Source organism: Alternaria viburni (assembly GCF_023758015.1).
Source record: "Alternaria viburni strain BMP 2772 chromosome Unknown scaffold_11, whole genome shotgun sequence".
Lineage (NCBI taxonomy): Eukaryota > Fungi > Ascomycota > Dothideomycetes > Pleosporales > Pleosporaceae > Alternaria > Alternaria viburni.
Window position 1 is genome coordinate 589,923 of NW_026055780.1, and position 18,312 is coordinate 608,234.

The following is an 18,312-nucleotide window of genomic DNA, read 5'->3' on the forward strand; positions in this document are numbered from 1 at the left end:
TGGCCGGAAGGGTCGATTGCCGTGGAGCAGCACGACGGCATGAGAGTAATTTGAGAAGGTTGGATAAATGCGCAGGCAGAAGGAGAATCACATGCAGGTAATTGAGAGAGTGAGGTATTCATGTGCTTTGATTCATCGTTCCACGCAAGCTTTCGCTGCTGTGAGCGCCCTTAGTTGTGTCCACATATGCTACATGACTACTCCGTGACACATGGTCTCTCTGACACTCCCGGCTGTCGTGACTCTTCTCTGCCAATCCATCAATGCGGGTATAGTACAAACAATGCAAACCCCAACGCCATATCGTGAGCCTCTTCGGCAATGCATAAACATAAGAAAGGTGTAGACACAGTGCTACCAACTGCCCGTAAGTAGCACGATGGCCACTGCAGATAGACTTGCTATCGACAGATCAGAAGCCTTGAGCTGCCATGATGCGCCTACCGCAACGACGTCGAACGGTGAGCCACCGCCCGAGTCAGTGTTTGACAGCTGGGCATTCGGTGCTTGTGTCGGATCCGCTGCTTGCGCAGTGTCTGTGGGTGGTGCGACAGAAGTCGTGAACGTTCCAGTGGCATTCGGATCCAGCGTCAAGCCCCCTGTTGACGAGCTCGTAGTTGTCGGTTGCGCTGAACTGGTCGGCTCGTCATCTCCATCGTCCGAATCCGCAGTTGAGCTTGACGGAGTTGACGTCGCTTCGATTGCGGAGTTTGTGAAACTTGTAGACGTCAGGACCGCCTGGGTGCTTGTTGCTTGCTCTGATGTTTTCGTGCTCGTCTTTTGGGCAGTCTCGCTTGAGGTCGTTACGATAGTCACTCCTGGACATAGACTCTGGATGCCCAGTCCGTTCTGGAAGACGCCGATGATGCTCAGCTCGCCCGCATCGACGTCCGCACACTTGTCTTTCACCTCCTCCGCGAGCGCTGAAAGACCCCGTACGCAGGATGCGGTACATGTGGCGCCCGACTTGAAGTCATCGGCTGAACACCCAGAGATGGCGGAGTTGTAGACGGTGTTGCAAGATGACGGGAGGTTTTGGATCCGCGGAATGAAGGCCGAGAGCGAAACTGTTGTCGCTGAGGATATCGACGCAAGCGTGAGCGCCACCAAGGCTGAACGCATTGAGGCGGGTAGCATCGTGAGTGTTGTGAAGGTTTTCGTGAATTGGGGTCGGCAGACCCGTAGGTCTCGAAAAGAGAAAGGGCCGTGACCCAGAGTTCCGAATGCCAATCTCGAACTTCGATCACGAAGCCTGGATGTCCTGGTGGAAAGATGTCTTCCGGAGGTGGTGAGACGACTTGCGTTTGAACAGGCGGTATGACGTTTTCACGACAGCGGGTTTGTTTGCGTCGTGTGAAATTTCGAGTGCTGCCACCTGCCGACTGCACTGGGGCTTTTTGCTGTGATGTCCCGGTGACTGCGCGTTGCCGTGGACAACCGAATTTCAGAACTCTTGCCGTCGACCTTCTGGAGAGATGGTGATGCGCCCCACTTCTCACGTATGGGGATGTCGACAGAACTGTTTCGACACAATGGTGTAACGGCAGTGCGCGGATATACCAAAGATCGCCTTGTCTATACAGAACTATCCAGAAAAGCTGCAATAAAGAACGTGAATGACGCAACACGCAAATGAGGGAACGACTGTTGTTTCTTCCTGGCACCGGGCCTGCAAAAGAGCGAATGTACTTCCGAAACGAACTGCTGGGGAACAAAGACGCACAGCGTTAAGAAAGAAAACAGTTCGCAGAAGAAAGGAAAGGAGAAGGGAGGAGAGCCGCGATCTTCGTGATATTCAGTCGCTCAACAACCAAACTCAGGCAGCGTTGGGACCAGGCGGCGGGACCCGCCACATCTTAAGGTAGATCTACAAGGACACCCGTCCTATCCGCACACAGAAGACCCTTACCTTGCCTTTGCCTCATCAGAGCTCAAGTGGGTAGCCACGAGACGGGCAGTCCTTGTACAGCTATCTGAGTGTCGCAAGTGGCCGTTATTCAGTTTTCTGAAACAACGGGGTTGCCTGTGGTTAGTGTCGCTGCGGCGTTGCAGCCGCCCATTGGCTGGGCGAGCCAGCGCAGGCGTTACATGTCGCGACCGCGCTTCAGATGCAGGTACCCGGAGCTGGACAGGAGATGTGTGAGAGGTGTGTGTCGCGCGTGTACTTAATTGAGCTGCCTCGGCGGCTGCGTATGGACTGGCGGGCGAGGCGCGAACCACAATCGCCCGAGATGAGACGGTTATGGCGCCTGCGTGGCTGTGGCGCGTGGATGCGTTCGCACGTGGAGTCTAAGAGCCTAGAAGGGAGAAGCTATCAAGATGCGGACTTGGCTTTCTTGGAGTGTACGTATGACGGGTTTGACGTGTGTGTGATGGTTATAGATGCGAGCTGCGTCTACCCTGATGGCCGCTGTTCGCGCTTTAACTACCTCGCTGCCGCTTCCTTGCACGCAAACCTCCATCATCCCAGTACGACTACGAGCCCATATGCGGGGCTTCATATAGCAAGACATTTCGCATGATGGCAATTGTTTCATTGTTTCAATCATCTCCTCAGCTATAGTTCCTGACGTTTTTCTATAGTTTCCATATCCGCGCTGACCGCGTCCAGCATCCTTGCTATGCGCATCGCGCCTGAATCTTCCTACTCCATAACTATCACACTCCTGAACCTCACCTTTCCGCTTTCCATGTGCTTCACGGCATCTTCCACCTTGTCGAATGGGAACTTCTCGACCATGCACTTCACGCCCTGTTTCTCCGCAAAGTCAATCGCTTCCTCGCTGTCCAGCGCGTGTCCGGATGGCCATCCATGGACCGATTTGCCCTTCATGATCAGGCTCACAGTGTTGACTGGAATATCGCCCACAGGCGCAAGGACAAGCAGTTTGCCCAGAGGTCCAAGTCCATCAACCAGCGGCCCTATGATCTGCGGGTTTGGTGCCGTTACGACAATGAGGCTTGCGCCACCCATCTTCTGTAGTGCCTCGGCGGCGTTCTCTTTCGATGTGTCGATGTAGTCGTTTGCGCCGAGCTGGTGAGCAAAGTCCTTTTTGTTGTCCGAAGATGATACAGCGACCGTGCGGTAGCCCATCTTGCGAGCGTACTGGAGTGCCAGATGACCTAGGCCACCAAGTCCTTGCACGGCGACAGTGTCACCCTGCTGGATGTTCATCTTGCGGATGCCATTGAACACGGTAACGCCGGCGCAGAGTAGAGGAGCGTATTCGGCGGGGTTCGCATCGGCGGGAACACGCACTGCAGCCTCGCTGCGGAGAGTACAGTACTCAGCATCTGATATCACAAGTCAATCCACTGTCTTGGACCTCTCAGTGTTCGCCAAAAAAAAAGGTAAAACTCACATCCACCATCCCGACTAACACCATTAACAAGCTCATTCTCGCACATCTGGAACATTCCCTTATTGCACGACTTGCAACTCCCATCATGAGAACCATGCCATCCTCCACCGACACGGTCTCCAACCTTCCACTTCTTCTCACCATCGCCGACTGCGATTACCTTTCCAATGACTTCGTGTCCTGGTACGCGAGGGTAGACGTCTCCCAGATGGCCTTGTTGCATAAAGCTATCCGAATGGCAGATACCACACGCAAGCACCTTGATCAGGACCTCGCCCGACTTTGGCGCAGAGACGGGAACATCTTTGATCGTCCAAGGCGCACCCTTCTTCTCAATCACGACGGCGCGGCAAGAGGAGGGGATGTTGGATGAAGACATGATGTTGTTTGTTGTACGAGTGTGCTGAGATTGAGCAGGTAAAGTGCAGAGATCAAGCTTTCTTGACCGTGAATGCGAAAAGGCTTAAAGTGCAGTAGTCAAGACGGTGTTGATCTGTGATGTCAACGCGCTGAGGTAGGCGCGACCTAGCCCTCTTTTATCTCTACCTCCGTCATGCATGTATGCACATATGCATACATCATCCTTATCACCTATCACCGTTCCTTTCTTCCCCGCATCAACCGACGACTAAACATTTAGATTGCTCCTGGTCGACCAAACACACTTCCGCAACGTTCCGTATCAAATGTCCACCGTTCGGTTGGCTCGGTTTCTTCGGTACTACACCCCGTGCAATCCGGATTAGAAATATCTTTCTCAATATGACAACAACGCATGTCGCGGCCGTCCATACCTTCCCCAACTACACGATCACCCCACCTATCTCCGCGCACGGCACGGATTAGTCTGGGCATACTTGCTCCTCGCACACCGATTGGAAGGTGGTGGTACGCCCAATGGGTTTTACGCTAACGCCGGCGGAGCCGAGATAGTTATTTGGGTGTGCTATATATACGGTCATGTATGTAGTCAGCGAGTTGCAGCGGTCGAATTCTGCATGATGGGCTAGATTGGCGCGGGGTTTACGGGTGGGTTTTAAACGCGTCGTGAGGATGAACAACAGAGGAGACGTCCAACCATCTCTGCGAATTTGCAAGGCAGAATGCATAGGGGTATCATTTTAATGCTGTCTAACCTCCAGTCAAGACTCGTAGAACACCTTACCAGGCGTCAAAGTTGCCAAAGCCACCAGTCTTTGCTTTCTTCTTGACGGGCGCAACATCCTCCTCATCATCCACGTATCCAACAATCTCATCCTCGCCCTGGTTTTGTATCTCCTGTTTCGCAGCTTGGAGATACTTGCCTACGCCGAGACCTTCACCCGTGCCGTTCTCCACTGTGCCATCTGCGCGTATGCGCTTGCCCGTCCATGTAGTCTTGTCATCCGCTGTGCCGCCTTGCCTCTTGATCTCCTCAGCCTCCAGCTCTTTGTTCTCCTTGTCTTTGCGCTCCTTTTGCCATTCCTCGAAGGGGTCTACAAAGACCACTACGTCCAGTATCTCAATGTCATCGACAGGCTTGTCCTTCTCGCCTACTTCTGCGATCTCCATAGATCGTAGTGTAGTATCTAAACCACCAACTACTCGTGCGAAGATTGTGTGTTTGCGGTCGAGATGCGGTACGGCACGGTACGTGATGAAGAACTGGCTCGTGTTGGTTCCCTTGCCCTTGTTCGCCATACTGAGTACGCCTCTAGCGTTGTGCCTCTCCGGCCCTTCAAATTCGTCTTCGAATGGCTTGCCCCATATACTTTGCCCGCCTCTTCCTGTACCTGTCGGGTCACCACCTTGTATCATGAAGCCCTTGATGTTCCTGTGAAAGATGGTGTGGCTGTAGTATCCCTTCTGCGCGAGCTTGACAAAGTTCCATACCGCGCGCGGTGCGTATTCGGGGAGGAGTTCGACGTTGAGGTCGCCGAGTGAGGTGGAGATGCGTGCATAACCCTTGTTCTTTATGCGCTTCGGCTTGAGCATATAGTCTTCGTCGGAGAGGAGGGCGCGTTCGCCGGAGGTATGCGGTGTGACGCCGGTCGAGGTGAAGGAGGCAGCAGCTTTACCCGAAGTATACACGGCGGCATTGTATGCTGGTTTCTTGGGTTCAGAGGATGTCGATGCTGCTGTGCCATTCCTGGGCAGATTCGCAAGCGCTTTCGATGTAATCCCGCTCTGCTCCTTGATCTTCCTGTTTTCGCGCGCCTTCGCAACTGCTTCTTTCGCCTTGAGAATCTTCGCAGCGTTGCCCAGCGCCTCTTTATTCACACCGGTCTCCGCCTCTGCCACCACCGTGTCTCCGTCCTTCACATGCTTGTATGAGCTGAAGTCCCTTGACTCGATGCTTTGAGGGTCCTGGAGTGTGATGATGTCTTTCCGTGTAAATGCGTCGTCGCTGACCAGATCTTGCCAGTTCTTCGCCTTGATGTTCAGCCTCTCAACCGTGTCCCATGCGAAGACGTTGCCGCTCTTCCTTAGCGCAACGATATGGGTGTTGTCTGTGAAGACCTTGTATGTGACCGGATCAACGAATTCGCCGTCCTCGTTCTTGGTGAAGTTCAGCGTGATGAGGTCGGCGCGCTTCAATGGCGTTCCGTCGACGGGATTCGTGTCGGGGTGTTTCGATAGCCATGTGAGGATGTGGGTGAGATCGAAGATGGTGCCCGATGTTGTGCACACGGGATCTGTGAAGGGCTGTAGGGAGACGGCGCAGTAGTTGAAGGGTAGGCGCTTGAAGGTCGAGGATAGGCCGGCAGCGGAGGCTCGATTTGCGCTGTTTGCGCCGCGCGCGTTGCCGAACGCATCCGAAGATGACCACTCGGAGTGGGTGATATATAGCTTGTCGGTTCCTTTGCCCATGTCGGATATATGTAGAGGGGGAGGATGTTGTTCGAGAGGCGCTGCGTGAGGCGCAAAATGTCTGGAGTGACGCGCCGGCGATCAGCCACCCTAGCGCGACTCCACATCTGAGTATCCACCCTTTCGTAGTGCTCTTACCTCTGAACCACTCGTCTCTAGACGCAGGTTCCCACCAAACCTGGGCATGTACCCAAGTACACCAGAACGACGCCCAGATATGAAGGAGAGGGCTATGCCGTGCGTCGAGCCTATCACTGGCTAACACGAAGACGCTCAGCCTCATATAAGTAGGCTGGCGTCGGCTGCGACGGCGTTCCAGCCTTCTCAACACCTTCTGAACACAACTCATGTCCGCCGCATACAAAGTTCTTGGTTGTAATTATCATCGTATTATCTGGTGATAGGATTGTTCTTTCGTACCAGGATCAATGTACGTACGAGCAGATACCCTAGGAGTTTACGACTGTTGAAGAGTTCGAGTTCCCTTTCCCCAGACCGTTGTAGCCTGCAAAGCGCGTCAAGAGTTACAATACTTACACCTCTATAGACCTGTCCTATGTAGAGAAATCCGCGTCAAACTTGGAAAACTCTCTCTTCACGCGATGTCGGCAATCCATCAGTCTGCTCCGCTGGACCTTAGCCCTACGATCAACACGCGGCTGCTCAAACTTGAGCTAGACTTCTCGGCAGTCATGCACTCATCGATCATCTCTGTACGACTCCGTCAGACATCTCTGGTCGATGCACCTCCCTATACCGCCGTTTCCTACGTGTGGGGGGACCCTTCGCCCACAAAGCAGATCTTACTCAATAGACAGCCCTTCACTGTACGCCCAAATCTTTGGAATCTTCTTAGTCGGCTGCGGGATGTGAAACACGACGGCTACTTCTGGATCGACGCGCTTTCGATCGACCAAACAAGCGATAGCGAGAAAAATCATCAAGTCGCCATCATGGGTTCAATATATGAGCAGGCGGAAATAACGATAGCTTGGCTTGGTACCGCAAACGGGGATGTTGAAGAGAAAATCCAGGCCTTGAGCGCAACGCCCATGTTTGGAAAAAGGACTTTCATACAGTACGTACCGTATGCCAGTAGAGACCCCAATCCTCGAGTAGCGGGCTTCAAGTACATACTAGCTCATCCGTACTGGAGCCGTACATGGATTCTACAAGAATACATACTCTCATCCGACGTCGAGTTCTGGTGCGGACACCAAACATTGAATGAGAAAGAACTGAGAAGCATGGCCGAAAGATGGGTGGATACGGTCGCAAACTTGTATGGAACAGGTGCACAGACAAGTGCCCTTACCATAATAATGCACGGCGCTGCAGAAAAAGTCGAACATTACACTTTGGGCTGGCTATTGAATCTGTCGTCGAATAGCGCCTGTCTCGACCCGCGCGACCGCATTTACGCATTGCTTTCATTGATGTCGCCACGGGAACGCGAGCTATGGAATATCACACCAGACTACTCAGCGTCAACCCAAGACCTATTTGAACACCTGTGCAGTGTTTTCCAAGACTCTGACAAGGATGTTGGAAGATGGGTGTGGAATCTGGAACAATGGAAAGAGCGGCTCCGACATATATTGCTCCTGGACGCTGTCGACGAAGATGGCCAAGACAAGACATTCACTTCTGGCACCGACGAAATCTGATTTTCGATTCACTATGGTACTTCGTTCCAAACTATTTAGTAGCTACATCAAAAGCTGATAATGCCGGCATGCCTAAGAACGTGTGCTAGAAGCCTCCACAAGGACCAAGTTATCGAATCTATCCAATCGTGTACCATTGTAGACTTTCCAAGCAGAAGCCTTGACTTGAAAGAATATGGCCTTTACAAAGCATTTGGGGAAGCCTCGTAACCCATTACCAGAGGCTGCGATGCCTACCATTTCCCAGCTATAACTACCTTCTTCTCATCGATCACTTTTCAAGTCATCAGAATCACACATGCAAGACCAAGAAAGTTTTAAACCAGACTCGCTAACATTCATCTATATACAGACCCAGACGAAACCCCCACGAAAAAGAAAAGGCTGCTCCCATCCAAAACCGTCAAGGAACAACTCCCCCTTCCGCAGACTCCGTCTCCCATTCCATCCATCTAATTACAGTTTATATAACCAAACAACTAAAAAGGAAAACAGCTCAAGTAAATGAGTGTATGGTAGGTCAGTTATGTACAGAACTAAAGGAATGGCACCAAGAACCCATCGTAAGAAATGGGATCTTGAGAAGCCGAGCTCGCTTTATTCATACTCGTATGTACTTGTAATATCTCTTTCTCTCTCTCTTATTGTTCTTGTGCCCAAAGTGGAATTGCCCAGCAAAACCGCAAAGTTGTTCTTCGTCTCTTATTATATTATATCCAACTCTTCATTTGTCGTGCTAATCCGGGGGTTGCTGCTGTCGTCGTTGTATGATTCCGAGGGGCCATTGTAGAGAAAGCTTGATGGATGGCGAGAAGCTTACTCGGGCTTTCCGAGGATACCGCGGGCCATGTGGCGCTTGCGGAGGTTGTACTCGACCGCGCGCTTCTTGGCAGCAGTGCTCTGGGTGAAGGCAGCGGAGCCACCGAAGGGACCGGCAAGGGCAGCGTTCTGCATGCGGACGATGCAGACGTTGGTGGCGCCACCGGCGGTACCGGAGCAGGTCATGCCAGCGGGCATCTGGACCTTGACGGGGAAGTCCTTGACGGCGGCGGCGGAGAGACCTCCAATACCGATACCGGGGACGTTCTGCATGACGGTTGCGTCCTGGAAGGCGGCGGGGTCGGTGCCAGCGGAGGTGGCGTCGATCTGGGCGGTCAGGGGACCGGCACCGTCCTGGTTGACTTGGTGGAAGGTCATGGTGATGGTGCCGTCGTCGGCGGTGGTGGGCAGACCAGATGTGGCTCCGGTACCTGCGGCTTTGGCGACACCACCCTCAGTTCCTGTGGACTTGGTGCCGGCAGAGGCAGCACCAGCGCCGCCAGCGCCACCACCGGTAAGAGCATCGAGGAAGCCACGCTTGGCACCAGCTGCGGCACCCGCACCAGCACCTCCAGCAGCGCCTCCCATGAACATGGAGATAGCGGCACCAGCGTCAACAGCACCGCCACCCTGGGTGCGTCCAAGAGCAGAGGCCTTGCCACCCATCTCGCGGGTGCGGATGATGGAAGTATCAGCCTCGGAACCGCAGAGAGGAGAGGCGCAGTTGCGAGGAGTACCGTCCTGGACGGAAAGACCAGGCATGGTTACACCATTGGCACCCTGGATCTCAGAAACGACACCGTGGGCCTGAACGGAGGCGGCGATAGCAGCAATGGCAGCGAGAGAGTAACGCATCTTGATGGATATGAAGTTGGTTGATAAAAAGGGTTTAAAAAGAGTTGAAGATAGTCGAGAGTATTGAGTGAGAAAGATGTAATGAGTAGTGAATTAAGCAAGCGACCGGCGCAAGAAAGTAATTAGAAGGATGGAAGAAAGGGAAGAAAGCGAGTCTGGTTGGTTTGAATGTTGAGTGATGGTGATATCGACCTTAGGAGGACGAGCAGTGAGGTTTATATACAGCTTTCTCGACGTGGCTTGTCAGCGTTCCAAAGCTTAGCATAGACACAAGCATTCAGCGGTCTGCGTCTCCGATCCACCCAGGCAAGATGGCGTCCGCGACCCCTTGCTGCCATGGCCAAACACGATGATGGCCGTCGAGGGAGGCTGTGATACCGAGAGCACAGACCCTGACCGGAGAGCTGAGACGATGCTGGTCGAACGATGGTCATGGTTACTCCACTAAGGCCAATTCCGCTAGGATATCCACTGCGGGACGATCATCTCCAGAAGCTTGGTTTGGGATCTTCCCAAGGCTGCTTCGGAACAATGATGTCGCGTTGTGGGTGAGTGCATTGATGTTTGGCATCTGAGGAAGCATGTCTGCAGATGTGTATCAGCAGCGAGGTTTCGATTCAGGCTCGGCGATCGAAACAGCATCGAGGGAACATCGTTTCGCTATTGAGTGCTCGCTTTCGCGTTCCTGTGATATCGCCCGGAATTACGTAGACCTTCGCAGGTCGTGATCATACACAAAAGTAAGCAACGAAATAATATCCCTGGCCGTTATCGGCAGCTATCCACCGCTTGTCGTTCATGAACGGTTAGCCAGCAATCCGGCCGAGGTGAAAAGGCGATGGTTGTTTCAGTAGCGGGTTTTGAAACTCTAAAGTTTGGTATCGTTCGAGGGTTAGCGCGTTGCTTCTTGCCTTAGCTGCAGTCCCGGATATTCCCGAAACCTTCAAGCCGCCTCAAGCACGACCATGACTTGACGTCGACACTTCCAGGCGACTCCACTGCAGTACTGTAATAGTGAAGAAGGTTGAGAGTGACAGCTTCGAAAACGCGGAGCGGTGAGATTGTCGAACAACATGCAGGTTCTGGACGCGGATTTTCATGCTATCGGCTTCCAGTGTTTCGCTATGCATGTCGGTCACAGCAAGACTTGCCACATCTGGACGGTACGGAGCAGTGGTCGCAGTAGCTGCATCGTAAGGCAAACGCTGCAGTCGCAGAAACGGACCGGCCAACATCGAAACATTGGTATCAACGACACTGGCCATCTACAAAGGGAAGACCTGAATCAGCGTATCAATACACCCTGCTTCTCTCTAAGGATCAGTCCTATCGACCTCTAACATCCGCAGCCTCTTTGTACCCGACCTGACTGTCTGGCCTTCTTCGACTTCTTCTTGGTAAGCTTCTAGTTAACCCCAAACTGTCCTTGTGTCCAAGCCTTGAAGTCCCTGACCTCTTTTATCCATATATATCGGATACATATTTCCTGAAGCTCATAGAAGAGCGCCCCCGCTTCAACGAAGCCCTTGGTGATGGAGCTTTTGATGAACAACAGCAGTATCATGACAGCGCGACGTTGCGCATCCTTTCCGTATTCAACGATCGGGGTGACGTTGCCAACACCGTTGGTGGTTCCGTTGGTAGTTCCATTTGTGGTACCGTTGGCAGTACCGTTGGCAGTTCCATTGGTCGTGCCGTTGGTCGTTGTCTCCTCCTGTGACGTCGGAGGGGGCGCCTCCATCTTCTCGATAAGCCGCATTGCGTGCTGTATGAAATGGATGGTAACGTCTTGACCATCAATCCCGTTGTCAACGAAGGTGTAGTTGGCGTGTAGTTTGGTGAGAAAGTCTAGGGACGATAGCTCGAGTGGAAGATGCGCGAGTTCTTGCACGGCTTGTTCGGGTTCGAATTTGAGCTTTCGGATTATGGCTTCATCCCATGACTGTGAGCTGTTAACTTCTTGCGTCTGAGTAACGTGCAGTGGCTCCTCGTCTTCCGCTGGTGCTGTAGGCTCTTGAACGGGCTGTGCAGGAGCTCGTACTTTCGGCTCTGGCAACTCGTCCCAAACCTCAGTCTCAACGAGCATGCACATATACGGTTCCAGATCGAAGGTTGCTAGTGGAACACCATCCATCTTAAGGCGGTCCAGTATCAAGTGGGGTGAGGCTTTGGATGATGACGGCTCCCACAGCAGGAGCCCCATGATGTATTCCGCCCTGGTCCTCCGAACTTCCGCAGCAGTGACAGTGTCGTTGCTGGCCGCCTTGTCTTCCTGCCCTTCGGCTGCTTCATTGTTGATCTCCTGGAGGGCCTCTATCCAGTGCGACAAGTAAACCTTGTGCTTCATAGGTGTCTCTTCGGCCAACTTCCACAGTTTGTACTCGCAGTTCAAGATGAGCCTGAGCACTGGCAGAGTCGGCTCAAGTTTGGCCCGTTGGACGTACGCATCGAGCGTGTTTTTGACCCGTATCGACTCGATGAACGAAGTAGGGTCGGTGTTTAGCGAGCGCATAATTTTGTCGAGCTTGCGGATTGCGCCATCGTGGTCAGAGGCTTCGCTGCTAAGCGCGTCGATTTCGGCGTCTGTGAGCGTGGCAGTCATGAAGCTCATACTGGGCGGTATTTATATCGCGCCTTGCGCTTCGAACGATAGGAATGCGGTGAGTGATACGGTTTGGAGTGGAGGGAATACATAAGGGTCGAAGTGGGCGCGAGGTGTGACGGTCGTGAGTGCTGGTGCGGAGCGCGTGAACCTTGGAAAGAGCGGCGATGCACGTGCCAAGCATAGCATCGTGCCTCTGGTTCAGCCGCACATCGGACGGGAGAGGGATAACACACCGACCCTGAGTGGTTGTCATGAGATTTATTTGCTAACCCTGAAATACATCGGTAATCATGAGCTGCAGATCGGATTCGCGACCTTGAGCCCTGGCGCAACCACCAAAGCCTCGAACGTTCTGTGTCTGTTTGTACTGATTGCTTCTAGCCATCTTGACTATCTAACCTTCGCAACATTACACATGGCGTTCATGCTTGCACATCATCGCAATTGGAAAGGGATGTTCGTAGAATGTTTGATTATATTCTCATTACAGCACGCTCGTAGAAACGCACCAGGATGCTCGCGAGGAAACCTGAGATTGTCCCAGAAAACCAAGACGCCAAAACCTGAAGCTATTCATGACATTACAGACGGAGCCAAGCCGAGAGCACCTTCACCCGACCGGAAGCTCCGGCATCCCTAAGCGACGCCATGCCAAGTGCATCCTGGCATCGAAGATATCGGTGAGTGTCGGGTGTTGGCCAAGCTTTGACAATGGCGGAAAAAGAGGAAGATGGGTATCGTGATGTGACGTTGTTCGTCAAGCCGTTATCGCGGCATCGTGAAAGGTGGTTGCGCGCCCCCGCTAAAACTTGAATATGATGTACAGGGCGTGGATGATACCCTGGTAATGTTGTTAGTGACAGGGTCGCAGGCGATGATGTGTGTACCGGAACTCACCGGAATGTAACCAAGAACGGTCAACAGGATGTTGATGAGGAAATCAGCGTTGCATCCGCGCTCAAGGAAGACACCCAGAGGAGGCAGGATGATGGCAAGGAGGATCTTGCAGATGTCGCTGGCGATTGTTAGTGTCTACGTCTTCAGGTAGGCTGATTGCTGCTGGAGCGGACATACCTGGCGGTGAAAGGCATGTTTGGAGTGTTGGGTTGTTCTTGCGTGTAAGAGTTGGAAGTGCTTGTAGCAGAGTGCGGATTGATGGTGTGATGATTTGACAAACAGCGGGAGTCTTGCTTAGTATTTATGGCAGGTGACGAGGGCAGCTCATGACCACAAGAGTGACGTAGCCGGTGAAATTCAGCAAGGATGGCAGGCGCTGCCGCGTACCCGCACGCGCCACACCTTCCGTTGTGGCGTCATAGGTGTCCGAGTGACCCGACAGCAAAACAAGATCGCGCTCAAACTTCCAAGCAGAGTTTCCACGGCGAGATTGCCTGTCAAGCCCTGCGAGTGACGCATGCCGCGTTCTGAGGCTGGGGGAAATTGCGTGCTGCTGCTTGGTCGACCCCGGACTCAGCAGCGGCCGTGTTTCCGAGCCTCATTTGCCAAACGTACATGTCTCTAGACGGTGAGGGTGCTCTTGGCTGGCAAGGTCTGGATCGCCCACCAGCCACAAGAGCTGCGCAAGCTTCATGGCCTTGTGCCGTCGATCCACTTCACGTCACAGCAGCTGCCGGCCATCATGCCGCTAACATGATGTCAAGCCTCACCATGTGGCGTAGGCTTCTATTCATAGTTAGTTGTGGCTCAAACCTGGGGGTTAGGTCAAACTACTGGGGCTTTCGTTCCACCTTGGCTGCGCCTATTGAATCCTCAGTGGATTGGCATCAAGCGACGCGCCCGCAATCTTCTTCGTCGAAGTCTCTAGCAAGGCGTAGCTCCAAGTTTTGCACGGATAGATCGCCGGGCAGCTTGGCATGTGCCTGCGTGGACATGCGTCGTGGAAGATGCCGGTGTATGGCCGGAATCGATCGGAATTTGTTTGCGAATCGGTAGAAAGAGAACAAGCACAGAACATGGAAGACCTGCGATTATCATCGCAAATGGACAATGACTCTCGTTTGAACCGACAACCAAGCTTCCCAGGTACTATGATCACAATTCATCTCATACATGGAGAAATTCGAACGGGGACGCTGAAGTCTGCGTTCGTCTAAAAACAAAAATTTGCAAAACCCCAAGGTCATGTAGCATTCTTAATTTGTTTTTCTTATTGTCGGACTTTGTAGGACATGCATGTCTACTTCTTCCCTTAAATGGGGGTGATGCGATACGTTGTATTATTTTGCTACAATTATACCGACAGTGTTTTCCGTGTAAAAAATTCAACTGTCTTTATACGTTTTGTTGTCGCGCGGAAACCCAAGACAAGCACACGATACGTGCAGACGAAAACGTACAACAAAGCACACTACTCTCAAAGATAACATCATATCATTCATCGGGTATCATCTCAAAATCCGTCACATGTGCCCCAAGACTTCCTCCGTAGGATCATAACAGTCCATCCCTCAAGCCCCCTTCTCAGCCTCAACCTGCTTCTGCAGATCCGCCTCCACACCCCTCTGCCTCGCCTTCCCCTCATCATGCTGCTTCTGCGCCTCCTCCTTCTGCGCCGCATTACCCGTCAGTCCCGCAACAGCACCACCCACGGCACCACCAAGCCTATCGCCAATCCCCTTTCCGAGATCGTTGACCTGGCCCGCAGCTTCTTGCTCCTTGCCTTCCTTGTTCTGCTGGATGCCCTGCTGCTTGAGGCCCTCGGCGCCGGTGAGGCCACCGAGTGCTTCCTTCGCGGCACCCATGTTTTGGTTCCATGAGCCCTGGGTGCGGTCTGAGTTGTCTTTTGCGACGCCGCCGCTGGGGGTTACGGAGAAGGGACCGGCTTTGGCGGCGGAGTGGGAGAGGTCGTGTTCGGCGGCGGCGGCATCTTTGCGGTTTTCGCCTTGGGCCTGAAGTGAGTTAGTAGAGGTCTTTGCAAAGGAGAAGCGCGGAGACTGACCTTGTCGGCGGTGCTGCCTGTGAGAGAACCGATGGCGCTCTGGACTGCGCCGGTGGCTTTGTCCATGTAGGACTGAGGGGTGGAAGTAGCGTCGTTTGAAGACATGGTCGTGTTATTGGGTCTGTGGTGGGTTGAAGAGATTGTGGTTTGGTATAATAAAGCTGCAGCTGTAGTTGTAGCCAAATGGTACGTTGGCAGCGTGTTATATATCACTCTGTTTGTCTGGAAGTTCGAGTGGAGCATGTGAAGTATGACGTCATGCCCCACGTTGGGCACTCGCGACGCGCGCAACTTGGCTTCTGCGCGGGAGATCTGACGAAGGTGGCGCATTAAGAATGCGAGACGTGCGACGCTCGTGGTCCATTTCACAAACTCGTGGGTCTCGATGACATCGCTTTTGGGGATCAACTGATCGCTTTGACGTGTATTATGATGCAATGCAGACATTTGACCGAGCAGACACCGGTCATCCAGTCATCCATGGCGACTGAGATTGCAAAAACTTGAGTCGAGAGTGTAGTTGCTAACATGGATATCTATTTGCTCGCACTGCCGTGTCGAGAAGGGTATGTTCGTTCCAAATACAAACGCCAGGGAAAATGCTTTTGAAATAATCGTGGTCTCATACATCACCAATGACAGATACCTCCCTCGCTATCATCGACGCTCCAGGTTCCCGCCAGACCGACAATCTCAACCTGCCCGTTGAAGGCTTCTGATATCTTGCCTAGCCGGGCGACGCCATCATCGACGCCAAAGGACGCTCCAATCTCTGCAGGCCCGTTGTTGAGCAATCGCTTTGCCCAGGCATCGATTGCAGGCTCGCCAGTCTCGTCGCGTGCTTGTTTCAGGAAAGGAATCAAAGCTGTGCCTCCTGTGCCACGAAGTTTCTTGCTTCCCGTGCGAGCCATAGTGTTAGCCAAGTTGACGCGTTGTGTGTTTGCTGGCTTGGGTGACAGTGATCGGGCGGTCGACTGTGTCTCGCGCGATTTGATGATAATGTACCGCGATACAAGCTGGATATGCTTATCGCGCAGACTCCGCAGCATGGCTAGACATGCGTCGTAGGATGTCGTCAAAGCCCGATCTCTGCGATTCGACGTGACGTACTCTCGAATGTTTGCGACGCTTTCCATATGCTCTAAGAACCTGCGATGGGGTCCGGGCATGTAGTTGCGCATATCCTGGATGAAGCCATGCGAGGGTCCAGATGGCGCAGGCTTTCCAGTTCCATCCCTCTTCTCGCCGGTGGGTCTGTGTTCTACTCCTAGGACAATGTCGAAGAACTGGATAGTGGAGCTCTGCGCGTTGCTGCCGCCGCTGAACTGCACATATGGTTGCTGGCCGGTACCATCATCAAACATGACACCATTTGGAAGACCAGCGTCGGCCATGTTCTTGCTCCCAGCTAGGAAGGGTCGAATGCGATGGTAGAAGACATGTGGATCGCAGCTCTCGTACATGCGCTCCAACAGGGCGCCTAGGTCATCGAGTCTCCCGGCAAATTTCTGAAGGCAGTCCACGACTGTCTTGCTATCGTTGTCCCTAGCAGCTTCAATAGCACGAATCATCATCGGAATGGCTGGTCCGGCTCTGGCTTCGATCGCTACAGACACTAGGTAGAACCAAGATTCGTCCATCGAGCCAGTGAAGGTCATTTGCGTCGCGAGGTTGTCCAGGGTGTCTGCAGGTTCCCAGTCGAATAGTGGTCGCCAGTTCCACAGGCAGACGGCTGCAAAGGTTGCGACTGGTGGGAGCTCCAAGTGTCTACATGTCTCCATGAACGGTATCGAGATGGATGGTGGCACAATCTGAACGGGGTCGTTAGCTATGCATCGCTTTGAAATGTTTGGATTCTCAAGGCTTACATCAGATGGTCTGTCACCGCCCCAAATGTATGCATGGGCGATGAACCCCAAGATGGAGTAGGCTCTCCGCCATTCAGCTTCTGTGAGGAGAAATCGGGTTTCTAGTACTGGTAATGTGTCGACTATCCCACGTAGCCGCTTGGCAAGGATCAAGCTTTGGAAGTTGCGCACGATGGTCTCCCACGGTTGGTAGTAGCGATCCGGCAGAACATCGAGCGGTATCTCATCGGGCAAGAAGCCGTTCTGAGGTGAGATGCCGTAATCGGCCAACTGAGGCAGAGTCGGAAGCATTGTGATGGTAGGCGGAAATAGAGTTTGGGTGTATTTAACTGTTAGAGGGATGGAGGCGTTCTGTTGTGCTCGGTGGTCGTGGGAAGCAGTCGGAGTAGGTGTCGCGTGATGGAATCGGAGTCGGGGAAGGAGTACAACTCGACTAACGGCCGTGGAGGTAGTCGCCACCAACTATCACCCCTGGTTTGATTGATCAAGGGATTCCCAAATCTTTAAAGGAACGACCAGCGGAGGGTGGGGTAGAGATGAACTAAATCCGCGGTACTTGTGTGTGGGCGAAAGGAATCTAGGCGTGTCTGGTAAGTTGTCTCGGAGGTGGAACCCAGGCACCAAACGAGTTGGTTCCGAGTTTGGGGAGCCCAGTGCTAGAGGGGTCTTTGCGGAGACGCGGACAGTAGGCTAAAGACACCTGGTGAAGAGCTGACTCGATGAAGCAACTGCAACACGAACAGTAGTAAAATGGTCATGGAAGTGGCGTGAGAGAACAATGAGCATTATAACTGCCTTCCGGCCGCGGCTGCGAACCTTGGTGGATAACGTCAAAGAAGCAGGCCGAAACGCGTAGTGCTCAGTAATTGCCTAAGAGAAATCTGCGAGCCGAGTGCTCCGCGCAATCGGTTTCGTGGGCGTCACTTGGGTCACATTAGCAATCAATTCACTCATGGATTCCATGATTCTACTATAGCGGAGGTAGCGCGGCTGGCCGACGGGCTACTAAGTGCCTCCACACTAGCGTAGCTGCCCTGCATGAAACGGCTGGCTGCCGAAGTCGGGCAATCGGCCGTTGGGGAGCAACACGGGTTAAACCCGCAAATAGAGGCCGGTGCCATAGAATGTGAATGCTGAATGATGGTTTTTGCCTCTTGTGATGAGATCACGACGCGACAACCGAATCTTCGAGGACGGAATCAAGCAGCCAATCCAGCCTCACGCACCGTCGCCAACCCCGCAAAATTCCCGTTCCTGTACGCCGACGCTACTGCAGTGGCATTGAGCTAAGAGTGCAGATCAGGAACCGCATGTTGGCTGTGGAGTT

General features: G+C 53.1%; 7 protein-coding genes across 7 annotated transcripts; all 7 read right to left on the reverse strand.

Annotated features, from left to right (window-relative positions):
• Window positions 1–354: 354 nt before the first annotated feature.
• On the reverse strand, window positions 355–1,137 carry J4E79_005851 (uncharacterized protein; the record flags this gene model as incomplete). The annotated part of the gene is made up of 1 exon (XM_049354729.1): window positions 355–1,137. The coding sequence occupies one exon, from the start codon at window positions 1,135–1,137 to the stop codon at window positions 355–357; it is 783 nt and encodes a 260-aa protein (XP_049210852.1).
• A 1,507-nt stretch (window positions 1,138–2,644) lies between these two features.
• J4E79_005852 (uncharacterized protein) lies at window positions 2,645–3,741 on the reverse strand (the record flags this gene model as incomplete). Its single annotated transcript, XM_049354730.1, has 2 exons — window positions 2,645–3,294; window positions 3,363–3,741. 2 exons carry the CDS (start codon window positions 3,739–3,741, stop codon window positions 2,645–2,647), a joined length of 1,029 nt encoding a protein of 342 aa, XP_049210853.1.
• A 782-nt stretch (window positions 3,742–4,523) lies between these two features.
• Window positions 4,524–6,212, reverse strand: CYP8 (Peptidyl-prolyl cis-trans isomerase cyp8; the record flags this gene model as incomplete). The annotated part of the gene is made up of 1 exon (XM_049354731.1): window positions 4,524–6,212. One exon carries the CDS (start codon window positions 6,210–6,212, stop codon window positions 4,524–4,526), a length of 1,689 nt encoding a protein of 562 aa, XP_049210854.1.
• A 2,483-nt stretch (window positions 6,213–8,695) lies between these two features.
• J4E79_005854 (uncharacterized protein) lies at window positions 8,696–9,553 on the reverse strand (the record flags this gene model as incomplete). The annotated part of the gene is made up of 1 exon (XM_049354732.1): window positions 8,696–9,553. The coding sequence occupies one exon, from the start codon at window positions 9,551–9,553 to the stop codon at window positions 8,696–8,698; it is 858 nt and encodes a 285-aa protein (XP_049210855.1).
• Window positions 9,554–10,958: 1,405 nt separating this feature from the next.
• J4E79_005855 (uncharacterized protein) lies at window positions 10,959–12,164 on the reverse strand (the record flags this gene model as incomplete). The annotated part of the gene is made up of 1 exon (XM_049354733.1): window positions 10,959–12,164. The coding sequence occupies one exon, from the start codon at window positions 12,162–12,164 to the stop codon at window positions 10,959–10,961; it is 1,206 nt and encodes a 401-aa protein (XP_049210856.1).
• A 2,462-nt stretch (window positions 12,165–14,626) lies between these two features.
• On the reverse strand, window positions 14,627–15,222 carry J4E79_005856 (uncharacterized protein; the record flags this gene model as incomplete). Its single annotated transcript, XM_049354734.1, has 2 exons — window positions 14,627–15,067; window positions 15,118–15,222. 2 exons carry the CDS (start codon window positions 15,220–15,222, stop codon window positions 14,627–14,629), a joined length of 546 nt encoding a protein of 181 aa, XP_049210857.1.
• Window positions 15,223–15,746: 524 nt separating this feature from the next.
• Window positions 15,747–17,276, reverse strand: J4E79_005857 (uncharacterized protein; the record flags this gene model as incomplete). The annotated part of the gene is made up of 2 exons (XM_049354735.1): window positions 15,747–16,928; window positions 16,986–17,276. 2 exons carry the CDS (start codon window positions 17,274–17,276, stop codon window positions 15,747–15,749), a joined length of 1,473 nt encoding a protein of 490 aa, XP_049210858.1.
• Between the last annotated feature and the right edge of the window lie 1,036 nt (window positions 17,277–18,312).